This window comes from Lynx canadensis, chromosome B1 (genome assembly GCF_007474595.2).
Source record: "Lynx canadensis isolate LIC74 chromosome B1, mLynCan4.pri.v2, whole genome shotgun sequence".
Lineage (NCBI taxonomy): Eukaryota > Metazoa > Chordata > Mammalia > Carnivora > Felidae > Lynx > Lynx canadensis.
The window spans coordinates 199,336,785-199,353,978 of NC_044306.2; the positions used below are offsets into that span (position 1 = coordinate 199,336,785).

Sequence of the window (17,194 nt, forward strand, 5' to 3'; positions counted from 1 at the left end):
GATGAAATAGAAAAATACTTCATTTCATCCCTGGCTGGCTTTGTGAGACAGGCTTCCTTCTTCCCCTTCTTGCTGCCAGAAGCACTGAGTTGTGGCCCCGGGAGCCTGTCTCATTGGTGGCACGTGTGCCTGCCAGTGTCACTGTCCCTGTCCTGCCCGTCTGCACATGGAGGGCACACGGTGATGTCCTTCAGAAGAACTTGACTTGGGGTAAGGTCAGTGGTTCCAACTCTACTCAACATTTTGTGCAGTCGTATCACAGTCCGGGAGGATATTGTTTATGGAAAGGCCTGAAGTCATCGACAGCTCACGGGCAATGTGACCAGGAGGTCTGTTTTACAAAGGAAATCTTGCAGATTCAAGAACACGGTCGTCGGGTTATTGTGTGACCCACTCACTTTACCTGAGAGGGAATTGAAAGTCACCCTGGCCGACAAGATAATGCATTTTTCTCTCCTCCCGAGTGAAATGAGCAGGTGTAAGAACTCTGACCTCGTGCTCTATGGAACACAGGAGGCCCTAACCGGCATTACAAAGACTCATCTGAGATTGACTTTCCGTAGCCCCTCGTGGTCCTGTGCTAGGCGAGTGATACATATTCTTTACAACACGCCTTCTCGGGGTGCCTGGATGGCTCAGTCGGTTAAGTGGCCCACTCGTGATTTAGGCTCAAGTCATGATCTCACAGTCTGTGAGTTCAAGCCCCGCATCGGGCTCTGCACTGGCAGCATGGAGCCTGCTTGGGATTCTCTCTCTTTCCCTCTCTCTCTGCCCCTCCCCTGCTTGATCTCTCTTTCTCTCTCTCCAAATAAATAAATGAACATTAAAAAAATTTAAAACATGCCTTCTGTTTTGCACAGCTTCTAACAAAGAAAGTTAGAGGCTGTCCTCTGCTCTTGCCAAGGGGGTCTGTGTGAAGGTGACCAGTGCGTACAAAAGCCACTTCCCATACTCACATGTTTCTCCTGTAGATACTCTGTACTGGGCACAGTCTCTGCCCTCTAAGTGTGGTGTGAAATGCCGAGTCCTTGGCTCTGTGCAGGACCAAATGCCCAAGAGCACCGTGGAGGGCCACTGAGGATTCTTTGGCCTGAAGCAATGGAAGAAGATCAGATCCCCTGGGTCGGGAAGCCTTGTGCCCCCCCTCACTCCCCCTGCCCCCCCGCCGGTGACTGAGGCACCTGTGGTCAGGCTTCATGGATTAGAACTTAGATTCTTGGGCCCAAGACCTATTGTTTAGTCATGGCTCTGTGATGGAATTGTGGCTCCGATGAACCACTTAACCTCTCTGTGCTACAGTGAATATTTCTGTAACATGAGCGTGATCCTGGTCTGTACCTCAGAGGGCTATTGTGGAAATTCAGGGAGATAATCTATGTAATGTGCTTCTCACCACAGTTCATGATAAAGACCACTCTTGTCTGTTGAATGCTTGCAGCGCACAGGGTCCTGTGCTGAGCACTTGATAAATCTATTAGCTCACGTCACCCTCCTGACAACCTGTGAAGAGGCATTAGTGTTATCCCCATTGTACAGACAGGAAGACTGAAGCATAAGCAGTCAGGTTGCCAAGGGCCACAGAGAACTGGGGATCGAGGCAGAATTCAAGGTCAGACGGCTATGGGATTTGGGATTTTGTAGGCACTGAGTTCATGAACCCCACTGTTGGCTAAGCTTGGCCCTCCCTGAGTAAAATGTCGCCCGAGCTCTACTCTGAATATTCCTGCCATTCTCCTTCCCCGCTCCAAACGCTGTTAGCATCCCAAGCTAGGGGTCACCTGCCCTGAGGTCAGTAATACCTGCTTTTCTCTGGAGGTAGACACCAGAGCACAGCCCCCAGAGTGATGTCCTTAGGAAAGATTCTACACGTCCTTCCATTTACGACATCATGGATCACAGGCTATACCAGAGACTTGGCTTGTCAGTAATACTAGAAATCCACTCCGTGCACTCACTGACAGCATGACAGAAATGCCAGACTGTAGACGCAAGGAAGTGGAGGGTGTGCATCCCATTTGGGTGTGCAGACCCTTGCACAGCTCCTGGATGTCCTCAGAGCCACATCCAAGTGCCATGGAATGGCTGCAGACCACCCATGACCAGCCTCCAGTGTCTGTACTCCCGTGTCTCTAGCATCCCCTGGCCCTACATTCCCACTGCGGTTCTTGTTTCCCAGTGAATCTGGGTGAATCAGGCCTCTGCACAGTCGTATGTGCCGTTCCTACTCCAGGTCTGCCCTTCCAGCTCCTCTCTTTCCACCCTTCCGCAGCTCCAAGGATCTTACCCTGGAAGGTCCCCTCTCTTTAGATGCTAGGGGAAGGGCTTGGCTACTTCCTTCTCTGCACCTCCTGGCTGGCAGGCCTCCGTGTGGGCTTTTCTGTCTTCACATCTCGAACGTGCAGCAACAGCTCTGGCCTCTCTGGCTGCTGGGAGGCGAAATGAGCCAATTGTGTGACAAGCCCACGCCACGCCTGGCACATTAATAGGAGCTTAATTGGGTTAATTCCCCTGTCTTCCCACCGCACCTGCCCTCCCCCCACAAGCTTTCTGTGTTTGCTGTTACTGAGACAGCAGGTAAACTCGAAGAAAAAACAGAATCAACAACAACATACTCACACCAAAAAAGGCATAGCCAAAATTCTACTTATGTGTACATCATTTTTCTTTGTTCCTTGGTCTTTCAAAAAACTTGAGATATAACTCACCTACTGTAAAATCCATCCTTTTAAAGTGGTTTTTAGTGTGTTCACAAAGTTGCAAGGCCATGGCTCTTTTCTAATCCAAAATATTGGAAGCCCATACCTGTGGGCAGTCCCTGACCATCCCAGCTCCCTCTGGCAGCCCTCCCCTTCCCCCCTCCCCATCACCACTAGTCTGCCTTTTGCCCCACCCCCAACCCGGTCTTGTCTCTCACCCCGAGTTCTCACCAAACCCAGAGCTGACATTGGCCTGGAGGTTCCCTCAGGGCGGTGGTGACATCAGAGGAGTTTTGTGAACATAAATTGCTATTTTACACAGAGAGGGCAGTAGGATCGAAGGTCCCTTGAAGATCAGGACCTGGTCATGGTCCTTCTCCAGCCACTTGGCCTGCTCTGTGCTCCAGGGGTCCCCGCCTGCTGCACCCTCTTGTGATTCGGGGACTGAGAACTTACCGGGGCCTCTGGCCTCAAGGGCCTCTGTAGGGAGCCAGCCCTGGGAGAACACTAGAGGGGATTCTGCCCCCCAGGGTGCTCGGGACCCCAGGGACATGCTTCCAGTAGGACCTGACCTGAAGCCGGCTGAGCCGCCCTTGGCCCATCTTGCAAAGTCTCTTCAGGTCTGAACGTGCCTCCTTGCTGGTCTCCTTTCTCTTTCTGAGGAAATAAAGCATGTCAAGAATTTGGCATTGAGCATTTTGCTTTCTCTCCATCAGAACTGCCTCCCACTGGCATTCTCTTCCAGCAGAGGCATGGGGAGAGCTTCCTTGGTAAACTGGAGTTGAAAAACAAAGCAGCTCAGGAGGAAGCTGCCTTAATCACCTAGGAACAGCCGCTGCTGTGCTTCAGCAGCGTTCAGGCGACTGGCGCTGCTCCCAGTGGCCCAGATGCCCCTTGTGTAGCTCAGGCTGTAGGGCCCTGCTTGCTTTCCCTGGCCCCGGACCGAGAAGAATCCCCGCCAGCCCCACCACGCTCACCCGCGGGAATCAGGGAAGCTCCAGCCACTACCTTCCCCGTGTGTCCTGGAGCAGGACCAGCCTGGGTGGGGTCTCTCCGGCCTGGGAAGCGTCTGGGGACTGGCATCAATGGAGACAGCAGTTTCTTCTGTGCACCTGCTGTGCACCAGGCCCCACAGCCCAAGTGCTATCCGATTGCACTCTTGGGACAAGCTGCAAGGTGGCTGTGGCTGTCCCTGTCCCACAGGTGAAGAGACAGAGATTTCGAGGGGCCACGAGCATGGTTTACAGGGCCACTCGACCAGGAAGGAGTGGAGCCCGTTCAGGCTCACCATGATGCCCTCCCAGAGTCCTGGCATTGGTCGGCTCTGATATCCCTGAGTGGTCTTGGTCCCCCTGAATCCCACAGGTCACCACCTCACAGGTGGTTCTGAGAATGGACCGACCTCGTGCGTGGACAATGCCAGACACGTGGGGCTGGTGCTAAACCAGCGTCCGTTCCCTCTCTCGGCCTTTGTTGGTGGGGATCCCACTGGTGCTGGAGGGTCTTCCGCACAGAGCTGACACCGCTTGGCCCAGGGGCCCACCCGCAGCCGGATGACTGAAGGCCACATCCATTCATTGGCCTCCTCTTTCTCCCTTCAGGAGAGCACCTGGCCATACCTGTTTGGAGTGATCGCTGTCCCTGCCTTGGTCCAGCTGGCGACCCTGCCTTTTCTCCCCGAGAGCCCCCGCTACCTACTCTTTGAGAAGCACGACCAGGCCGGAGCCGAGAAAGGTAGGGGACCCGTGGCCTTTCCTGCATAGCTCCAGCCTGTTTGTGGGGGTCAGCGCTGCAGGGCGCACAGGGACCTGGGGCCATCCCTCTCTGCAGGCACTGTGCTGGGTGCCCTTGGGCACCCTGTATTGATTCATCCTCCTGGCAGCCTGCAGCAGGGACACACATCACACAGGGAAGCTGGAAAACCCAAGACAGAGAAGGATAAGACCCAGGTCTGCTCGCTTCTGGGCGGTGTCTGTCTCCCCATTGGTCCCAACCTCAGAGACAGCCTGACTTCTTAGCGGTTTAGGTCTTTCTTGGCTCTCTCCTCACCCCTCCTCTCTTCTTCACTCCCGGGTTCTGCTGTCCTAACATTCCCAAGGAAAGGAAATACGCAAGTGCAGAAGGAGCACCCGTGTCCCGCCAGCACGGGGCTGGGTGCCAGCAGCCTGCGAGGGAGACAGAGCGTGTTCACTTTACAGGAGAGAAACAGGACATCCACGATGGGGCTTGGGACTGGTCTTAGTTCGCTGTCCTTAAAGTCCGTAAAGCTCCTGAACGGTGAGGTGCCGGGTCGGATGCAAAGCATTCAGAATCAGAGGCGTTCCCACAGTGCCCCGGAAAGGCAAAACCATTTTGCCCAGACACAGACAACGTAGAATGAACACCCCCGTCTTCTTGTAAAAGGAGACACTGACGGCACCCCCGTTAAGCAGGAGGGGCTGGGTGCACCGGGGTGCCCTCCTGTCCCCAGCTCTGCCGCCTGACCTGGTCTTCTAACCTTCATCTGTGGAAGGAAACGATAGGAACCTCCCTCTGGGCTTGTCATAAGGGTGATGAAATTACATGATATATATAAGGTTTGCAGGAGCATTTGCTGTCATTCTGAGAACTCGGTCCCTTTCCTTATCTGTACCCTGTCCTCTGATCTAAATTTCACTAGTGTCCACGTCCAAGAAAAAAATTGAGAATTACGTAGGCTTTACTTAATACAATTTGTGCAACCCTTTTTAAAATCCACACAGCCTCAGTATTTTCTGAATTAACAAACGAGATATTAACAGTTGCCTCCACTTGCCTAGCAGTTTGTGGCTGGGATCCATTTTCTCATTTACGGCATTCCTGTAAAAACATGACATCAGGAGATATTATTATTACCTTCACTGTTTAGGCAAAGGAACTGAGGCTTACAGGGCTGAGGTGATCTGCCCAAGGCTGTGGTTCTTGGTTTTTGGTTTCTAGAGGCCTTTAAAAATATTATTGTGATGAGGGGGAGCAAATGGGTGGCTTAGTCGGTAAGTGTCTGACTCCTGGTTTTGGCTCAGGTCATGATCTCACGGTTCCGTTTGTATGGTGGGGGTGGAACTTGGGGCCTGTCCCCCGTCAGGGGCCCCTGGCCCTCCCCATCCCACAGCCGTGATCATCAGGAAAAGGACTGGAACCAGAGGAGACTTTCCTCCCACCCCACTCACGCTCAGAGGGGCGTCAGGGGGTCGTGTTCCAGGGGACTTCCCATGGGGCCCGTGGGGAGACCAGCCATCCAGAAGTCAGGCTGCAGAGGAGGCGGCTGATTGTCAGATGGGGAAGGCTCTGGAGTGACACTAATGTGGCTGAGAAAGAGCCGGGGGATCCTAGTGCCAAAAGCAGCCAGGCTGGGGGTCGGTGGAAGGTGACGATTCCTCCAGTCCCATCCCTCCTGGCCTCGTCAGCAAGAACCCGCAGGAAATGCATCAATTACGTACGGTTGGAATGGGCAGTGAGTGTGTGTGCTAGACAGTGAAGACGGCTTAAAAGGTTTGCTTCACAGCACAGGAGGGAGGGAGGGAGGGAGGGAGAAGTCTAGTTATTAAAAAAAATGATAAATATTACATGTGTGCTTTATACAAAGAACAAAGACGCTGGCCTAGGTTGAAAGAGAATTTTGAAATTCGCATCTGTGCCAATAAAAGTGGGGTTTCACTCCAGACACTCCGCCAACAACAGGTATTTACTGTGCTGGCACTCTGCCAGGTGATGGGGAGAGCGGGGGACCCAAGACGGCATCCCCGCCCCCCAGGAGGCGAGGGGAAGGGTAAGAGAGATGGACGTCCCCATTGGTAGCTCATCTGTGTTGAGAACTATTATCATCCTGAGCGCTTCACATGTATTAGACCCTTAAAGCCTCTCAACCGTGGAAAGCAGATCACATTATTACTCTCGTTTTTTAAATTTCTTTTTTTCAACGTTTATTTTTTTGGGGACAGAGAGAGACAGAGCATGAACGGGGGAGGGGCAGAGAGAGAGGGAGACACAGAATCGGAAACAGGCTCCAGGCTCTGAGCTGTCAGCACGGAGCCCGACGCAGAGCTCAGACTAACAAACCATGAGATCACGACCTGAGCCGAAGTCAGATGCTTAACCAACCTAGTGCTTTTATAACCAACTGAGTCACCCAGGTGCCCCTAAGGGTAGTGATTTTTAATATATTCTCAGTAGTAGCCCCAAGAATTGGCAGAAGCTGAGCTAGTGGAGGATGGGGCTTGGTAAACAATTTCAACACCACCCTGGCCCAACTCCTCACTGTCTTTTCAAGCTAAGTGGGTTTGTTTTCACCTCTTTTATTTCTTTATTTAAAAAAAATTAACGTTTATTTTTGAGAGAGGAAGAGAAAGAGAGTGAGTGGGGGAGGGGCAGAGAGTGAGGGAGACACAGTATCGGAAACAGGCTCCAGGCTCTGAGCCATCAGCCCAGAGCCCGACGCGGGGCTCGAACTCACGGACCGCGAGATCGTGACCTGGCTGAAGTCGGACGCTTAACCGACTGTGCCACCCAGGCGCCCCTCGTACTCTCGTTTTAAAACAAAACAAACAAACAAAAAACTGAAGACGGGATAAGTTGACAAAGGACACGGAGCTTGCACGTGGTGGCACTGATGGTCTGGCTCTGGAAGCCCTGAGCGCAAGTAAAGCACACTCCGTTGTGTTGCCTGGCTCGATGGGAGATGCGCCTTGTCTGGTCTGTTGGTAATTTGGGGGGAAGGGGTCCTGCAGCGGTCAGCTACTGTGACAACACCACAGAGCAAACCGCCTTGAAGCTCGTCGGCTTAAGACAATGGCGTTTATCGTCCCCAGGTCTGTAGCGGGCTGTGGAGTTCTGTCCATCCCGACAGGGCCTGACCTTGCAGTTCCTCTTGCCTTAGCAGAAGTTGTCCGGCGTGGCTGGTGGTCAGCTGGCGGATCCAGGCCGGCCTCACCTCTGGGCCGCGTGCTCACCCTCCAGCAGACCGGGCCCCGGGCGGATTCTCCCCGTGAGCGCAGAGAGCCCAGAGAGGAGGTGGAAAACACGAACGGGTTCTCGAGCTTCAAATCAGCTAAAATCCTTCTGGCTGACGTAACTCCCATCGTCAAACCCACAGTCGGAGCGGGAGGGGGTAGCAGTTACAGAGCAAAGGACACACACGTCGGGAGGTCATGAACCGGGGCCATCGACGCAACCCATCCACACCACAGCAGCCCCCTTCCAGGCTTTCCCACCCCACCCCGCCCCCATCCCTAGCTCCAGCTGGGTCTCATTTATTGATGCCCCTCTTGTCAGTTGAGGAGAAGCCCCCAGTACCTAAAAGTAGGGGAGACAGCCCAAACTTGCACTGTGAGAAAGGGGGGATATTTAACTGATAGAAATGAAATGTTAGCACAGGCAATGTGATAGGGCAATGCTTCAGTCACTAGGGTCAGGAAAGTTGCATTGATCAGGACCCCTTGGGTTGTAAGAGCTAGACAATGCAGCCTAAGCAAAAAGGAACCTTTGAAGTCCTGGCTGTATGAGTGGTATTTGAGGTCCCCCCAAATTAACACCCCTCTTTCCGGCCCAAGTTTGACGGCAGACGAAAGATGGATAGAGGAGTGGATAAAAATGCCGCCTTCCATGTGGATAAAGACTCCTCGGTCAGTTGGCATTAGGTCTGAGGGCCAGGAGAGCCTCATAAGCAGTACTCATGAACTGAGCTAAGTACTCACTCATGGGCTCCCGGGCAGGCGTGCCCTGAAAAACCGAGAACACGGAAGAGAGTGTGTGTGTGTTCCTCCAGCCAGGCAGATCCTCAAATGAAAGAGAGGAGCTAAGCCATGCAGACCATCTCTCTCCCCAACTTACCAGTTAGCCCACTGCGTTCCCATCTCCTGGGGAAGAGTGAGCGAGGGGTGGGCAGAGACAGAGTGAAGGACACAGTGATGAAATGCCCCTTCAGGAGGACAGTAGTGTCAGGAGTCAACAATAAGGGTTCTTCCTCGTGATAGGAGGTGAGGGACTGGGTTTCCTTCAGGCATGGTGGGACCCAGGAGCTAAGACCAAGCCGTGAAGGTACCATCTCCCTCTCGCTCAACAAATCCTAGACATTCTCAGGATTCATTGGCTTCCTTCTTAGACGAGCTTTCTCCACCTGGCATCAAGACAGTCCTGAGTGGCTCCGGCTTTATGACACTGAGGAGGAGAGAGATTCCTTTTCACGTAGCACGCATCTCAACCGCTAAACGAAAGAACTCTAATTGGCCCTTCTTAGGTCACATGACCATCCTTGTACTGATTGCTCCCCTGGGCATTAGAATTCCTTGATTGGCCAGTCCAGGTTACTGTCTAGTCTGGTGATTGGGGATGGAGGGCCATGAGGTTTGGCTGACATCTCTACTAGAATTACAGGGACCACGGGAGGAGAGCTTCAGGAAAAGGATACAGGCAAGAGAGGAAAGGTAGCAGATGCCCATCACCAGAAGGAGTGATACTTCTGGAAGCTCCCTTCCTGGCCGTGCTCCATCACCCCTCCCCTGTGGTCCATATTGGCCTTTGCTGCCAGGAGCCCAGTCAGGCACATAGACTCGGCAGAGAGCTCAGATAAGGAGAAAGCAATTCGCGTTGTTGTTGTTATTTTGTGGGTGGGATGGAGTGTGTTTCCGTGGCATTTAGCAGCCAGTTCTGGGCTAGGACCCTGGCCTTAACAGAAAAGGAAGACTGTCCGTTGTCGCCTGCCATTGTAATTTTGGTTGGCATCATGATCAAGGGAAGTTTGTTTCTTTTGCTCTTTTCGGAGAGAAAGGGGTGTGTGTGTCAGGACTCAGGTCCACCACCTTATGATAGAAACCCCAGATGACAGCGTCTTAGACAAATTGGAAGTTTATTTCTCTCTCACATCAGAAAGTGTTGAAGGTAGGCAGTCTACGGCTGTTATGATTCTCCATGGTATCAGGGACCTCATTCCTTTCATTGTCTCCATCTGCCATCCTCAGAAGGTTGCCTCATGGTCCAAAGTGGCTGCTCTCACACCTGCATTCTGGCCAGGGGAAGGAGGGTGAGAGGGAGGGATTATCACTTGCCTGTCTAGTTAAGAATTCTCCTTGGAGTCTCACATACTCTGTGTCTGTTTGGTCAGAATGTGATTGTGTGTCCTCTTCTAACTGCCAGGGAGCCTGGGAAGTGTAATTAATTAATTAATGCGCCCTGGCCACAAAGAGTCAGGGCTGCTCCTGAGGAAGGAGAGAAGGAACGAGAGAATCTGGCCCCTGGCGGGCTCTGCCCCAGTGTGGAACGGGAGCTCCTGAAGTCCTGTTGGCTGGGACTAGCTGAGCCAAGGCACTTTGGGCGCTCTGAAGGCTGGTGGCTCCTTCACAATGGCACCGTTGAAACAGTTGTATGATGCTTAAAGGTGAGGCCGAGTGAGCTGTGGAAATAAGCTACCAGAACCCACTCTGCTAAGCCAAAGCCCCAAAATTAATGGGAACTGCCTTCATTTATCATTCCTGAAACCTCCATGGCAGCCCTGTGACATCTACCACCTTCTGGTGCAATCAGCTGCCTCCTGTTACGTTTCTAATGATGCCTAGTGCTTCGGGAAGGTCACAGTGCCCCTTATCTATAGTATGTCTCAGTGACCTGAGCTGGACTGAGGGGCTGTTCCACAGTCCAGAGATGGCCAGAAACATGCAGGAGGCAAGGTCACATGCCCAGAGAATGGAAGTGAGGCCCCATGGTGGCCTTTGTCGAAGACTGCTGATTTCACTCTTCTGTGCTAGGGGTGAAGTACCCTACCTTGGTTACAAGGGGTCTAGTTTTTATTAAGGCAAGAAGAAAGTATATCTAAATGAATTCATGTCAGAGGTGAGTGGAAAACACAAAATTTCCCCAAACCATTGCGACAGCTGCCTTCCAGAGGAGCACGGATTTCCTGGGTGGCCAGGTCTGAGGTCCAGGCTATGGGGTCTGCACGGACCCTCTGCACGGAGGCAGAGCTAGCTGAAAGCCCAGAGCAGCCACAGCCTGAAGGTCTCGGGCCTCTGCCCTAAAGGACTCACCATGATGTGAGAATCCCCTGTTCCTCCTGAGGTTCTAGCGCCCTCCCCAGACCCCTCCCGACTCATGGCCCAGGATGGCGGCCATCCTCTCTGCCACCAGCCTGTCCAGTTCCGTGTAAAGAAGAGATGACACTGAGAGGCTCTTGAGGGGAAGAAAAAGCAGCCTTATTTGGGGTAAAAGATTCAGAGCCGAGGGGAGAAGCCACAGCAAGGAGATGTAAGAATAGAACAGACTACTTACAGAAGTGGGGAGTTCTCATTTCTAGACGTGTTGAGCGCTGGGCGGGACTGGGAAGAGCCAATGGAAACTGCCAGGAGGACGGGCTCGGTCAGGTCCCAGTGCCCCGCCCACCAACCTTCTCTCGGCCTTGGTTTCCTAGTCCGGGTCCTGTTTTAGGGCGAGGTCGGCAAGTTCAAGTAGGATGGGGTATGGGGGGGGGGGTGCCAGGTTAGCTCAGTTGGTTAAGCAACCAAGTCTTGATTTCAGCTCAGGTCATGATATCACAGTTCATGGGATCGAGCCCCACTGTGGGCTCTGTGTTGACAGGGAGGAGCCTGCTTGGGATTCTCTCTCTCTCTCCCTCTCTCCTCTCCCCTCCCCTGTTCACGTTGAGTGTGCATGTGCATGCACCCATGCTGTCTCTCAAAGTAAATAAGTACACGTTAAAAAAAAGAAGAATGGCGTGTGTGGGAGGAGGGCTTTGTCAACTGTAAAGTGTTGTGCCCATAAAAGGGGATCGTCTGCTTCTGCCCTTCTGCGTCACCTTGCCTTCGAAGAAAGGGATTCTGTGGCTAAAGCGAGTGAAATTTTTTGCTCTGGGAATAAAAGAATTTGTTTAACGTTGCAGGAGGAAAATCACTCCCATCTCCATCCCTCTTACAAATCAACTGTCATTTATACCAGAGCTTTGTCTGTCATTCGTGACATTTCCGTCTTATTTACATGGGGACCATCATGGGGATTCATATACTAGGCTGCTTTTATGCACACCGCCCCTCCTGTGTCCTGAGCACGTCTCCTCATGACCGTTTTTGTGTTGTCACGTGTGGTTGGCAGAATAACGGCCCCCACGTGGGACCACATCCTGATCCTCAGACCCTGTGAGTGGCAGTGCACACGGCACTGGGGACCATGCTGATGTGATTAACATAAGGATCTTGAGGTGGGGCCGGTTTTCCTGGGTTGTCTGGACGAACCCGGGAGCGTCACAAGGCTCCATGTAAGTGAAAGGGGAGGAAGGACGGGGTCGGAGAAGGAGAGGTGGCCATGAAAGCAGGGGTCAGAGGTAGAGGGAGACCGAGGGCGTCCTGCAGGTGCACCTCTTGGGGCTGGAAATGGCCAGCAGGCCGGTTTCTCCCCTGGAGCCTCCAGAAGGGTCACAGCGCTGTGACACCTTGGTGTTAGCCCCGCAGACCCATTCTGGACTTCTGGCCTCCAAAACTGTCACATAAAAACTTTGTGCTGTCGCAAGCCCCTAGTTTGTGGTGATTTATTACGGGAGCAAAGCAAACTCATACATCAGCCCCACTGATGTATCAGGTTAAGTGAGGAAAATCAGTTAAGACTGAAACACTACTTTATCTCAATTTTAAAGATAGTTAAACATTTGTTTTTACTTGAACTCTCTAAATGGCTGGGCATTCTGATTGTTTCTCTTTTTCTTTACAATTAGTGGTTGTGCAAAAGGTCTTTGTGCATGAAGCTTTCAAGGGTTTTTCTTTCCCACACCATTCTGTTGATGTAAACTGTCAAGTGCCTCCGAACTGCCCTCCTTGGCCGCTCGAGTCTTTCAGACGCCAGAGGCCTCCAGGAGGGACACATTCAGAGGCTGAGGGCTTGGCCTGCGGCCCGATGGCTAGAAACAGAAATGGGGTTCAAACCCAGTTTGCCTCACTCCGAACCCAGGGTCGTTAAAGTGCTGTGTGCTGCCTTGTGTGTGTGTGTGTGTTTGTAATTGTGACATGTGGCATTTGCATACACACAAGTATATCAGCAAAACATAGTTGACCCCTTGGTTGCTGTACTTACGGCCCAGAAAATCTCTTCCGCAGTACAGTGATTCCCTATATCTGAGCCAGGGTTCAACTCCACATTTGCATCTATTACATCACAGAAGGGTTAAGTAATTGTGTATCTGCATTCGAAACCTAAAAATTCTATCTCCCAACTTGATTCCCTTGTTTTAGCAATTATAAAATGATTATAGCATCATGAAGTCACCCTTAGGACCTAGTGCTCAGTGGGGTGAAATAGAGCATACAAAACATCCACATGACCATGAAAGTGTGGAAATAACAGAAACGAGCAGGACAGCATGGGAGGAAGGCAGGCGTCGGTGAGATCACTGTTCTGTGACGGCTGTGCCTTGTGCTGGCTGGGCTCTTGGTGAGGGAGGACCTCTGTGCCCCTGCGGCCTCCTGCCCACCAGATGCATCTGCCGGAAACAAAGCCACCTGCCTGGGAAGGGAGCCCTGGCCCTGCTCTTACGGGGGACTCCTGACACGCCGGGTCCCCCGGAGATGACTGGAGAGGGGGGCGGGGCAGTTGGAGTGCCCTGTGCCCACACTTGCCAGCTGGCAAGATGGCGCCACCTCCCGAACCTGGTAGAGGGACCTGGCAGGAGGGGGAGGAAGCACGGTCCCTCTGAGGTCTCATCCCCGCCCCTGGCAGCACAGTCACCTGCTGTTGGAGGACCGGGCCCTCCTCCACTGGTGCTGTTTTCATGGTTAGAGTGTGAGCCGGGATGAGCCACCTCCGAGCGCCTCCCCCCATTGCCCCTGGAGTAACAGTCTCTCAGGGCTCCCTTTTCCCTGGCCGGAGAGCCTGCTCGTGGGCTGGGCGGCCCGGCAAAGGACCAGGCGCCTTCCTACAAAATGCCCAAGGGTCAAAAGGGGCAGGAAAACACAGCTCGGAAACCACCACCAGAGCTCCCAGAGCACACAGGCTCATCTGGAAGTTGCCCACACACTTCATTCCAGAGTGTGACTGAGCCCTTTAAATTCAGAGAATTGCCGAGGGTTCCGGCCAAGCGGGGGATGCTTTCCGTATCGTGTCTGTGCTTGGTGCTGATCTGTGCAGCCCTGAGTCTGCTGGGGGGCTCCGTGCCCCGAGAGCTGGAGGAATTGCCTGCGGCCCCAGTTTTCCAGCACAGGGAAGGTTCCGGCACAGGGAAGGTCCACCTCTTTAAGGTATCTTGGAAATCCTGAGCATTTCTGGGCTCTGAACTGTCGTGGGCACCAGCCTCCTTGCATGCTGCTCTGGCTCGCGTCGTAAAAACCCCAACTTGAACTTTGGCCCCTACTTTGCTTTCCTCAAACACCGTAACAGCAGGCACACACCCTGCATCACTGGAGCATTTCAGGGCTGTATCGAAGGTTTCGGAAAGGGCCCCAGGAACCAGGTCTCTACCACTCAGCACCCTCCGCTTCCCCTCTCACCGCTACCCCCTGTCCCCTCTGCCTTCCAGGTGGACCTGGGACTCCTATTCCTCTCCCACTAGCGTCCCTTCCCTTCCAAAGCTGGAATTAAACCGCACGCACGTTCATCAGACACCTTCCACTTAAGAGGTTTGTCAAGATACTTTTCTCAGCCAAGTCACTCCTTGCCCTCAGAGACACTTTGGTGTCAGCCGTTAACGCGCTTTTCCTTCCTCCGCGTACCTGGCAACCTCGCCGCTGCTGTTCTGACGCGCCCTGGCTGTCTGGGGGGCCCCCGGGGGCCACGGTGCCACGCTGTGGGCCCGGGGCGGATGGAGAGTCTGCTGGGCTGGGCGCTGCCTCTGCTTCCCCGCTCGGTAGCCGCGAGCCCAGGCGAGCTGTCCATCGTCTCGGACACAGACTCGGCTCTCCCCTCTGTGAAATGGGAGGAACACGGTGCCCATCTCCAGGGCCCAGAAGGACGCTCAGATGAGATCACGGACGTGACAGTGCTTTGTGACGTGCAAAAACGTGCAGCCGCATCGGGTGCAGTGGTTGTAATCACGTGGCTGAAATTGGCCAGTTGACAAACATTCATGGTATATCAAGTAGGTCCTGGTGGAGAGGGTGAAGGAAACAACCTCCCGTAGGGGCCACGAGCACCCTGGACCCCGCGAAGGCCTTGGGGTCCCACAGAGCCACTGGGCGTCACCGAGGTCCTCCGGCTATTTGTGACACTGGGCCTGCCTCGGAGGCCGGAGATGCTGCTCATGGGAAATGCTCATCTTCCTTTCGTGCAGCTTACGCCTGCAGGAGGCTCACTGCTTCCCCACGGGGCTCGGGCGGCGGCGGCCGAGTCTCTGACCGTGTCTCTCCGGGTTCTCCGAGGAGCGGATACCAAGTGGACTAAGCGGTGGGGCTTTCCTTGGAGTTCGTGCCTGTGTAAGGAGCGTGGAGGGAGCTGACGGACCGTGATGCTCGTCGGACCCCCAGTGGGGAAGGGAGGGACCGGGCCGGCAGCATCAGCCCCAGAGGAGCCCTGGGTCCCTAGAACAAGGGTGCCTTAGTTTCCCTGCTGTGCTCTGCCATCGTCTGCGAGCAGTCCCGGAACAGTATGGCCTGGACACGCAGGCCGTTCCGTGCGACGGTTTGCAGAGCGAAGCGCTGTGGCCCCTGTGTGTTCCCCGCCTGCGGTCGGGGGTCTGTGGGCACGTTCTCCTGGCCACCGCCCTCCTAGAGGCCACTAGAACAGTGCACTCAACTAAGGAGTGAGGTGGAGGGACACCTTCCGTGAGGTCCCCAGCGGGGTCGGGATGGCCCTGTGTTAGTCAGGGTTCTGCAGAGAGACAGAATGAGCAGAGTGTATGTCTGCGTAAACATAAAATATATGTACACATACACATACAGAGAGAGAGACTTATTTCACGGAATTGGCTCATATGATTGTGGCCATCAGCAAGTCCAAATCTGCAGGGCGGCCTGGCAGGCTGGAGCCCCAGGGAAGAGTGGGTGTTGCCCTAAGTCTGAGGCCATCTGGTGGCAGAGCTCCCTCTTCCTCCGTGGAGCTCGGTCTTTTCTCTTCAGGCCTTCGACTGATTGGATGAGGCCCACTCACATTACGGGGAATAATCTGCTTTGCTCAGAGTCTACTGATGTAAATGTTACTCTCGTCTAAAAACTATCTTCACCACAACGTCTAGACCACAAACACCACATGTGGTGTTTGACCAAATATAGTTGACTGTAAAAAATGTGGGGGCTGGGCTGCTGACCCCCTGCATGGTTGAAAAGCCATGTATGACTTTCGATTCCTCAAAAACTTAACTACTAATAACCAACTGTTGACCAGGAGCCTTGCCGATAACAGGAATAGTTAATTGACACATATTTGGGTTGTTATATATATATTATATGTTGTATTTTTACCAGGAAGTAAGCTAGAGAAAAGAAAATTGTAAGGATGAGAAAATGCAAAGGTACTGTATTTATTTAAAAATGCACGTATAAGTGGACCCATGCAGTTCAAGGATCAGCTGTTTCTGGGTGCCGTGGCCCAGACGTGCTGGCACATAACCTTAGCCATCACGGTCCCACGCCGTCCCTTACTAGCCCAGTCATCTCCCCCGGTACTGGCCACACTGTGGCATCACTGCCTCTTTCTGCTGCTCTCCCTTCCCATACAGTGAGCCTCTCCAGGGCAGGGACTGTGTCTCCTTAAGTGCCATGTCCCCTACATCCAGAACAGACTTGTTGGCTACGGATTGAATAGACAAGAAAAGAAATCAAGGCCTCGAAAGTGTGCTCTGATCTGTTGAAGACCATTCACCTGTGAAAGGTCATTAACAGTACTGAATTTCCCAGAATTCCTGGGCAGGGCGAAGACAGCTGGGCCTGTCCTTTTTCCACAGATGAGCAACTCAACCCAGAGAGGTATGGGAACTAACTCGCTTGACAGCCTAGCCTGACCATTTATGGAGCTGGAGCTCAAAAACCAGGCCCCTGACTCCCAGAAGAATTCCCTCCCATCTGGCCTCTCACAAGGTCCTGTATGAGAAGGATGGAGATGAGGTTCTGGAAGAACAGCCCCACCTCCTAGGAGGAGGCAGCATGAAATATTTGCCCCCTCTCAGGACTCACTGATTGAGAGCCTGCCACTCTAATGAGTAGAGGGGGATCCATGGGTGTATCTAGGGAGTGGAACACATCCCAGAACAGCTCCCCAAATATCCCGTGACTCATTCTTCACAGACTGGGCATTTAATGAAATGACAAGGATGCCCATTTAATGTTTTATGAGCTGAGGAGCTCCCTACAGGGGAGAGTGGAAGAGAGACTCTTGAGCCCCAAACTCGGGGCCCCGAGACTCATCAGCTTTGACTGGATTGTCTGCAGGGGAGATCCCGCTGGCAGAAAATGCTCAACACGTGCACCACCGGAGTGTTCCTGCCAGTTCTTTCCCAGGCATCCGTCTTGGCGAGCCCTTTCAGATGGCAGGTACTGAGAGAGACCGCAGAATCCACTGTTCCACACTGGCCAGCGTCAGGA

At 53.3% G+C, this 17,194-nt stretch overlaps 1 protein-coding gene across 3 annotated transcripts in view; it reads left to right on the forward strand.

Annotated features, from left to right (window-relative positions):
- The window catches only part of SLC2A9 (solute carrier family 2 member 9), a 256,488-nt gene that overhangs the window by 134,598 nt on the left and 104,696 nt on the right, over positions 1–17,194 (forward strand). For all 3 annotated transcript variants that reach the window (XM_030314204.1, XM_030314205.1, XM_030314203.1), the window contains one exon: positions 4,298–4,430. In XM_030314204.1, the coding sequence (XP_030170064.1) occupies positions 4,298–4,430 (133 nt within the window). The remainder of the gene's footprint in view (positions 1–4,297; positions 4,431–17,194) is intronic.